The 10704-nt window shown below is 30.7% G+C and overlaps 1 protein-coding gene across 1 annotated transcript; it reads left to right on the forward strand.

Annotated features, from left to right (window-relative positions):
• Positions 1–4201: 4201 nt before the first annotated feature.
• On the forward strand, positions 4202–5798 carry LOC18608873 (GRAM domain family protein). Its single transcript, XM_007043782.3, has 3 exons — positions 4202–4701; positions 4854–5128; positions 5345–5798. Exons 1-3 carry the CDS (start codon positions 4344–4346, stop codon positions 5552–5554), a joined length of 843 nt encoding a protein of 280 aa, XP_007043844.1. The 5' UTR covers positions 4202–4343; the 3' UTR covers positions 5555–5798.
• The last annotated feature ends 4906 nt before the right edge of the window (positions 5799–10704 follow it).

Consider the following 10704-nt stretch of genomic DNA (forward strand, 5'->3'; position numbering starts at 1 on the left):
AGCATTAAAGGCCAAAAAGCACATAGAGCATTGGACTAAACAAGTTTTATCTATATAGAAAGAAGGACTTGAAGAAATGGAGATCCACACATCCAATCATGTATTGATAGAAGTGGTGCAAAATCTCAAGAAGATTGCCTTATCAACAACAAGTTCTTGAAGCACTAGTAAGCTTGAAGATCACACACTCGTAGGTAAGAACCTAAACTGTCCTTAATAAAAGCCCATCATGTTGTAAATCTTGTAAAAGACAACTTAAGCAAAAGTTAGTACATCAAAAAAAAGTTTTTTAAGGTTGAAAATCTTGTAACTGACAAATATAGGCAAACTGTTGGGGCACCAAAAACAAAAAGAAGCATAAAAAAAAAATGATGAACTACCTTTGACCTTGATCATTCATATTTGGAAGTATAAAGGCCTCTTGATCTCATTGCCAAGTTTAGTCAAGCCCAAAAGAAAAGTCTTTTAGATTAAGAATTAATGATCCAAATCTCTTCACTTGAAATATAAGTGTGATGATGAAATTACCAAGATGATAATGATACTTGAAGAGTAAATCAAGTTTGTACTTCTTTTGAAATTTCATGATTCAAGCCATCAAATTTTAAGTGAAGCATATTGCTTTTTTAAGTTGAATTTCTTTAAAGCTTAATTTGTGATCAACACAAAGGTTGAACGTAAAAGTGTTTCAAAATGTTGATCTTAAGAACTCCATAATTCTCTTAACAAAAGCTAAATTATATTCCAAATCAATGAGTATTGTAAGGTTCTATAATAATGGTTGTACTGCATCAAACAAGCAAGTAGCGGAGTGGACACTAGAGAGATAATAAGTATCTTATTATCAATGATAATCTTATCTCTATTTTTAGAAAGAAAGTTAACATTCTAGAAAAGACTATGTCAAATGAAGTTGTGTCTATTTACCATGCAGAGAATACGTGTCTTTAATGTATTGAATGAAGAGGTGTCCTTACCGTGTCATATGCCTTATGTGCATGATATACAAATCATTAAAAGTGAAAAGAGATCAAAGATTTCGATTGTTGAAAAAAGATGGGCTATGGATTATTTTGGATTCAATTATGTCAAAAAGATGCAAGCAAAGGAAAATTTCCAATGAAAGTTAGTAATTTTACTTAAAGACTATGAACACTTCTAGTATGGGCAAGAAATTTAATTTGTTCTTGGTGATTTCTTGATATTTTGGTGTGAAGAAAATTGGCAAAAGAACTCTATCTTTTATAGAGTAAAAGTCCTACTCCTAATTGATTATGGAGTGCACTACCAATTGCAAAATAACTCTTCCAAGATTATTGTTCTATGGCAAGATATTTCTACCAAGACAATAATTCTATTGCCTTTAAGCAGGCTAAGCATAATTCAAATTAAAACTGAATTGAAAATTTGCCAAGGTTAAACCAAGGCACATTAGGATTCCAAAATACCTAGGAAAAGAATTTTTTTTTAGTATAATGCTCAAAAAAGTTCTTGAACTATTCAAGAAAATTGAAATGAGTCTTTATTCTCTTATTGCATTCAATCAAGCCCTTATATTTTTATTTTGAGTTAAATTAACCATTATGACTAATAATTAACTAATTGTCGTTACTCAAAATGTTCATTGTCATTTTATGTCTATGTGGGCCAAAATAAACCATAATAATGTATCAACGTGCCATATTAGTATCACATCAACGTTATATGGCATTGAATGACAAGTGGCATTTTAACTAAGTAAACTATTAGTCATAAGGACTTATTTGACTCAAAATAAAAGTACAAGGTCTTCATTGAACACAATAAAAGTAAAGGCTTATTTGAATTTTTCTAAATAGCTTAGAGACTTTTTTAGATATTATGCCTTTTTTTTCATTAAAAGTTCAAACCAAATGAAGTGCTAGCAAATATGGTGCCAAAAAAAAAATTGAATTTCAAGATTTGTCCACTTGTTGGATTCATCTTATGTGAACAAGTCTTGAAAGGGCATTTATAGAAAGAGAAACATTTTATCCAATTACAAGATACTACATGTTTTTTGAAATTAGTAAATTGAAGAATTTTTCAAAGATGAATCATATATCACCATGTGGACTTGATGACATCATTTAAGTTAGACATGTAATTGATTACAAATAATTTATTCTATTGACCAAAGTAAGATAAAAACACATGATTTGACAAATTAAATCTTAAAGACTCACCATTTGACTAATTAAAATTTACTTATGCGTCATCCATTTTATCTCTAAAAAAAATTAAGATAATTAGAGATAATACCTAAATTAGATCAATCAAAATTTACCTGTGAGTTATCCAATTTATCTCTAAATAAATTATGATAATTTAGAGATAAAATCCAAATTTGGTCATCCAATTTATCATTAAATAAATTAAGATAATTTAAAGCTAAAATCAAATTTGGTCAATCAAAATTTAAAAACTCGGAATATGGCCAATTAAAAGACCATCTATGAGTCATTATTTTTTATCTTTTATTAAATTAAAATAATTTAAAAATAAACCAACGAGATAAAATTCTCATGGAAGTCTTTCATTTAGTGTCTGTTTGGCTTGGTTTTTTCTCAATTTATCTATATTTTAAAAGCAGAAGTCGGGCCAAATAGGATTTTGAGAAACTCTAAAAAAAAAACAGCTTTTTCTTTAAAGAACAAAATCTAAAAAAAAAAGCTTTAGGAAAAACTCCAAAGAGGAGCTTTCTCTTCCCTTTATTTAAAAATACGTCAGCATTTTAAGAGATTTTTTTTTCAAAAATGTCTTCAACTATTAAATATAATCTTAATATTAACCTCTCAAAAAATACCTCCCTCTCAATCGATCTCCTTCTCTTTTCCCTCTCTTTGCAAATCACCCATCTCTAACACAAATTGTAATCTCCCTTTCCTCTACGTCTCTCTGCAAAGACTACTAAAAAGGAAAAGGAAAAATAGAAAGTGTTACATGGGTAAAAAAAGGGAAAAAAAGAAAGAGACTATTAATAATAATGAAGAAATGAGTTCATATACTTATAGAAGGGTATTGGATGACAGTAATATGGATAGAGTTCGCAATCAAATAGCTGTTGCATTGATGGAAAATAGAAATCGTTGATTTATGAGATATTTATGAATTATGTGTTGCTCATAAATTATTTGTGGAACTCTTTTTTTTATGATTTATTATTAATTATAAACTTTATGTTATATTAAAAATACTTTTATATTTTTAAAAATTTAGTTTAAATAGATAAAAAAATAAAGTTAACTTTTTTCCATCGCAAACAAAAGAATTCGTGATTAATAAACAGTTATTTATTAAATACCTTTTATGGTAATTTTAATAAAAATTAGAGCTTATATAAGTTGTTCTTCCAAACAACCTATCTATAAAAAAGAGTTTATGAACGTAAATTTACTAAATAGTTTTAGTTTAATTTTAAAAATTATTATTTTTTATAAAATTTTTATAATAACTTTTAAATTAAAAAAAAATCAGACCAAACAGTTTTCATAAGAGTTCTTAGCACTATAAATATATTGCTCTTCCAAACCATTTGACACACAATTAAAAAACATTTGATACACAGTTAAAAAAGAAAAGGATTCTAAAGAACAAAAGGATCCAAAACTCCTCAAGTTCAAGAAAGAAGGAAGATCTGAAATTTTGTTAAGAGTTCCAACCTATTAGTCCAAGAGGAAGATCTAATATAAAAAGTTTTAAAAAATGAAAAAATTTTGAAGAATACAAATATTAGACAAGCCATTAAGAACTTGGAAGTGTATTTTTATTCATTATTCTTTCATTTTAAAGAATTTTCAGTTGTTATTTGTCTCTAAATTTTTCTTGTCTTGATTTTTGACACGAAATTTACGTGTACAATCACAAACGGCGGATTAAAACCCTTGCCCAGCTTTTTTTTTTTTTTTTAAAGAAAAACTCCTACCCAAGTCCTCATCTCATGCATGGTTTGTAGAGTACAGCGAACAAGACTATTCCCTCTCCATAGTAAAACAGCCCAACAAACTGGAAACTTCCTTGGTTTTTCTCCTGATAATAACAACCGGTCAAGAAGCCAAAGAGTGCTTGAATTTACAAATCCGTTTACTTAAATACCCCTTCTGGAAACACCCTGCCGCTGAGGGCGTTCTTGCTTATCTAAAAGCTTGCTTTTCTAGACAGTTCTTCACTGCAAAGGAAATAACACCGTCTATTGAACACCCAGCTCTGGAATTCTCCTCTATATATTGCAAGTCTTTCGGCTTTCAAAGCAACAATCCATCAGAAAATAATCCGCCAAAAGAATTTCCAGTTGTGTCACAAATCTCCATTTCCCGTTCAAGACCATGACAACAACACCTGAAGAAAACGCTAGAGTAGAAGGATCGCATGAGCCATCCCCAACCTCCACCACAACAGATGCATCACAACCTCATCAACCTTCTATGCAGGCACCACCATCGGAAGAAGACGCTAAGAAATGGGGCACGCATGTCATGGGGCCGCCAGCAGCCCCAACTGTCCACCCTGACAACCAGAAGGCAGCTTTATGGCGTGCCAGTGACCAGCAAATCTATGAGCTTCCCTACCTCGTTTATTCCCCTGCAGAAAAACCAAGCCACAATCCGTTTGAACCTGTGATTAACATGTTCAATTCCTGGAGTAGGAAGGCCGAGACCATAGCACGCGACCTCTGGCACAACCGTAAGTTGATATTGCAAACTATGAATTTTATCTCAGATGTTTATTATATAATTGAATGTGTCTCTTAGATCATTTCCAATTAAATTTTCGTGATCGAAATCTGAATAATTACATGATTAGATTCTTACATGCATCTATAAATGAAATTACAGTTAAAACTGGACCGTCTGTGTCTGAAGCGGCATGGGGTAAAGTAAACCTGACAGCGAAAGCAATAACAGAGGGTGGGTTTGAGTCTCTCTTCAAGCAGATTTTTGCAACTGACCCAAACGAAAAGTTGAAGAAGACATTCGCCTGTTACCTCTCTACAACAACTGGCCCTGTTGCTGGAACCCTCTATTTATCAACTGCTCGGGTGGCCTTCTGCAGTGATCGTCCCTTATCCTTCACTGCTCCATCAGGTCAGGAGACTTGGAGCTACTACAAGGTAAGATGCACTTTAAAATCAATGATAAATGGACCACTAGTGTAGGCAATTGGGCATTACTGAAATTGTTGTTGTCTTAATTGGTTGGGGAAGGACTTCTACATATGATTCTTGCTCATATGATAAATAGCAAATTAAAAAAACAAGGACTAACTAAATTTAGTTAAATTTTGCATTAATTGGTAAGGACCTGAACAACAAGACTGTCTTGAACAGGTTATGATACCTTGGGCGAATATAGGCACGGTTAATCCTGTGGTCATGAAGGAAAATCCACCGGAGAAGTACATCCAGATTGTTACCGTCGATGGTCATGATTTCTGGTTTATGGGATTTGTTAATTTTGAGAAAGCATCGTTTCACCTTTTAAACAGCGTGAAAGATTTCGAGGCAACCCAGAATGCAGCGAAACCAGTAGTTGCGTAGTGGAAGAACGGTAGTCACCTCCTGGATCCTTTGTATTTGTACTCGTAGAAATGTTGGTTTTCTAACTTATTTGTTACGATTTTTTTTCCTTATGTCGAGAGTGGGGGGTTTTTGCTTGGCTCGTGTCTTTTTGCTACATATTTGTTTGTTTATCTATGTGTGTTCCTATAAAAACTGGAGATGGCATCTCCCCTGTTGGAAATTTGTATTTCAATATGTTCAATGAAACTTTCTTTCTATTCCATTTACTTTAGAAATTAAATCACACAAATCTTACTGAAATATTGATATTCTCTACATCAGAAAAATCGAAGGATAAAATGAAACAAACGACCAAAAGATGGAAAATGAACGAAGCCCAAGTGGTCAATTAGGCCTGCCATTCCTGGACTTGGGTTAGGAATTTTCGACCCAATCACTCAAATTTGGCTGTGTGGTTTTGTTGTAAGCAATTGAGAGACTAGAGACTCAATAAGCTAATTTATCGGCCTTTTGAGAAAGGATTAAAGAGTTAGGCCCAAAAAACAGCCCTCAGCTTTGTCACGGGGATTTTTGGTCTATAGCTATTTTTTATTAATCAAAATAATTAAAAAGTCCCTACACTATAGCATTGTTCAATTTAATTATTCTATCTAAAACTTGAATAATTAGCCTTTGTGCTTTAAGTGTAATTGGGTTCATATAAGTAACTCCATCCAAATTGATCGTTAATAATACTGATGTGGTGCTAAGATGGCACTGATGTGTCAGATAGTGCCATGTGGCGTTGATGTGGTTTTTCATTTTTGTTATGAAAATATACTTAAAAAGAACAAAATAAAGATAACTTGACAGAACAATTAAAGAAAAAGAAGAAAGAAAATATTTAGAGAGAAAAAGAAGATGTTATTGAAGTGTGTGTTTACAAATGAAGTGAGGAGCCTATTTATACGTATATAGCTCCTTATCTCAATAGAATTTACAAGATGAAGATAATACTAAGGGATTAGATGGATTAAATCTTAATGTTGATTCAATCTAATTTATATTCAAATTTAGATATAGATACATAAATAAATATTCACAAAAATATTCATAACACTCCCATTTGAATATCCATTGTATAAAGAATATGCTTTGTTAAAATCTTACAAGAAAAAAATCTCATGGAAAAAAATCTGAATGAAGAAAAAAAAGTACATAATTCTTTTCAAAAATACGCTTTTAAAATACTACCTCATTAAAAATTGTATCAAGAAAAACCCAGGGGGAAAAACCTTGATGAAAGAAAAAAGTACAGTGTTTATTTTACTCTCCTTGATGACTGCATTATTTAAGATCTTTAAAACGGTGCATTCCGATCTTTTGTACCAACTTTTCAAATGTTGTAATAAGAAGGGCTTTAGTGAACAAATTTGCTAGATTGTCACTTGAACAAATTTGTTAAACACCAATATCATTCTTTTCTTGGAGATTATGAGTGAAGAAAAATTTTAGTGAAATATGTTTTGTTTGATCACCTTTAATGTATCATTCCTTTAATTGTACTATGCAAGCAGCATTATCCTCGTATAATGTTGTTGGAATTCTTTCTTGGTTGACAAGCCACACGTTTCTCAAATATGTTGAGTTACAAATCTTAACCAAACATATTTATGACTTGTCTCATGAATTGCTAAAATCTCTACCTGGTTAGAAGAAGTAGCAATTATAGTTTGTTTTATAGAACGTCATAAAATAGTCGTACCTCCATATGTGAATAAGTAACCTGTCTAGGATCGAGCTTTATGTGGATCAACTTAATATCTTGCATCTACATAACCAATTAAATCTAATTTTAATGCATTTGAATAATATAAGCCCATATCTATTGTTCTTCGGAGAAATCGAAGCATACATTTAATTCCATTCCAATGTCTTCGAGTTGGAGAAGAATTATATCTTACAAATAAATTCACAACAAATGGTATATTAGGTCATGTATTGCTAGCAAGATATATCAGTACTCCAACTGCACTAATATATAGTATTTCAGGATCAAGAAGTTCTTTATTATCCTCAGAAAGTCGGAAAGGGTTTTTTTTACATTTAGTGACCTTACAACCATTGGTGAGCTCAATGGATATGCTCTGTCCATATAAAATCATTTTAGCACTTTTGCTAAATAATTAAATTGATGGATAAAAATTTCATTTCTCAAGTGTTCAATATGAAGACCCAAACAAAATTTTATTTTTTCAAGGTCTTTCATATTTCTTTAAGTAATCCACAGCTTTTGATAACTCTTCAAGAGTTTTAATAATGTTTCAATCATCAATATAAACAACAATTATCATAAATTCAGATATGAATCTTTTTATAAAAACATATGGGCATATAGGATCATTTTTATAACCTTCTTTCAAAAAATATTCACTACGGCGATTATAACACATGCGTCCGAATTGTTTTAATCCATATAAAGATTTATTTAATTTAATCGAATAAATTTTTTGAGAATTTAAATTTTGTGTTTTAGGCAACTTAAATCCTTCAAGGACTTTCATATAGATATCATTATCAAGTGAGCCGTATAAATAGGCTGTAACTACATCCATCAAACGCATTTCAAGCTTTTCATGTAATGCCAGACTAATTAAATATCAAAATATAATTACATCCACCACATGAGAATATGTCTCCTCATAATCAATACCAGGTTTTTGGGTAAAACCTTATGCGACAAGTTGTGCTTTATATCTTACAATCTTATCTTTCTCATTTCGTTTCCCCACAAATACCCATTTATATATAGTTGGTTTTGCACCATTTGTTGTACAGACTACAGGTCAAAAATTTTCACGTATTGCAAGTGAATTCAATTCCATTTTGATTGCGTTTTCCACATTGGCCAATTGTTTTTATATCTACATTCTTCAACAGATGTAGGTTCAAGATCCTCATTTTCTTTCATAACATTGAGCGCTACATTATATGCAAAAATATCATTGACGTTTATTTCATTTCGGTTTCATCTTTTTTCGGTCATAACATAATTTATTGAAATCTCTTCATTTTCTTTGATTTTAGGTACTTGAATTTCTTTTGTAATTATGTCAAGAGTCTCTTCAGGAGTTTTTGTTTCCTCTTTTTGGTCATCTTGAATAGTTGATTCTTTTCTTTTTTGAGGATTTTTATCTTTAAAACGAATTGGTATCCCACGCTTCTAGCGTGTCTTAGACTCATTAGAAATAGCAGATTATCCTATATCAATTCTGATTAGAGCATTTGTAGCTAGTATATGAGATTTAGTTACTCTCTTTAAGTCATCAATTCGCTTGGCAATTGATTTGCTATATTTTGTAAATGAATTATTTTTTGAAGTTCTTATTCACATTGGTTTGTACGAGGATCAAAAGTAGACAAGGATAATGTATTTCAAGATATTTTTTTTTCAGCTACTTATTTTTTCCCCTTAATGTTGGAAAATTTGTTTCATTAAAATGACAATCAGCAAACCTTGCGATGAATAAATCTCTTGTTGAAGGTTTTAGATATTTAATTGTAGATGGAGATTCATATCTAATATATATTCCTAACCTCCTTTGAGGTCCCATCTCTGTGTGTTGTGGTGGAGTAATTGAAACATATACCGCATATTTAAAAATTCTTAGATGGGAAATATTTGGCTCATAACCATAAACCAATTGTATAGGAAAGAATTTATGATAACTCGTTGGCCTGATGCGTACAAGTGCTGCTACATGCAAAATGGCATGCCCCTAAGCAGAAATTAGGAGTTTAGATTTCATAAATAATGGCCTTGCAATCAGTTTGAGGAGTTTAATAAATGATTTTGCTAGACCCTTTTGTGTATGAACATTGGTAATAAATTGTTCAACATTTATTCCAATTGACATGTAATATTCATTAAAAACTTGAGACATAAATTCGTCAGTATTGTCAAGACAAATGGTCTTGATTACATAATTAGAAAAATGTGTTCGCAAACAAATTATTTGTGCAAGTAATCTTGCAAATGCCAAATTGTGAGTTGATAATAAGCACATATGTAACCACTTTATCGATGCATCGATTAAAATCATAAAATATATAAATGGTTCACATGATGGATGTATGGATCCATGTATATTATCTTGAATATGTTTCAAAAATATAGGGGATGCAATGCCAACTTTAGTTGGTGATGGTCTTATTATTAATCTACCCTAAAAGCATGCAGCACATGAGAATTATTTATATTGAAAAATCTTCTAGTTTTTCAATGGATAACCACATGAATTTCAATATTTTTTAACATTTTTATTGAGCCGTGATGGCTTAACTGGTCATGCCAAATATTAAAATTATTATTAAACTTCTAGTTTACTATAGCATAAGTTTCAATCATTTTAATTTTTGTGTAGTACATTCCAGAGGACAAAGTGGGTAATTTTCCAATACACACTTTTTACCCAAGATAATTTGTCTCAATATGATCTCCATTTAGATGAATATCTTTAAAACTTAATAAATTTCATTGAGACTTAATAAAAAATAATACATTTTTTATTATAAACTTTGTTCCTTCGGGTACTGAAATATTGGCTCTTCTAAAGCCTTCAATTAACTTGTATTACCAGATATTGTATTGGCATTAGTTTTTTCTATTGTCAAGTGAAAGAAATATTTCTTGTCTTCAAATATAGTGTGCGTTGTAGCACTATCTATTAAACATATATCTTCATTATTGATCTTGGTTCCAACTAGATGAATATCCATATTTTCTTCAAGAAAATAAAATATAATATAGTAAGAAACGTACAAGTTGACATAAAAGAGCATTAAATATAAACTTTATTATTTTAAAAAAAATCTTCCTAATAGACATACTAAAACACATTAACTTTTTAATAGAGTTATACTAAAACATACCAAGTTCCTAATAAAGTTATACTAAAACACATTAGCAAACAATTTAAGAAATTTCATTATTGGGATTTCCATCACCAATCAAATGATCAATCCGTCATTCAAAGTGGGCAAAAAATCAACAATATCTAAGTGTCTTATATCAACTTGGCTATCATCTTCAACAAAATTTATTTCAATATTTTTTTCTTTATCTTTCAGTGATGCTTGATAAAATTTAACAAGATGTTTTGGTTTACGATAGGTACGTGATCAATTTG

Source organism: Theobroma cacao, chromosome 2 (assembly GCF_053813885.1).
Source record: "Theobroma cacao isolate CCN51 chromosome 2, ASM5381388v1, whole genome shotgun sequence".
In the NCBI taxonomy this organism is placed as follows: Eukaryota; Viridiplantae; Streptophyta; class Magnoliopsida; order Malvales; family Malvaceae; genus Theobroma; species Theobroma cacao.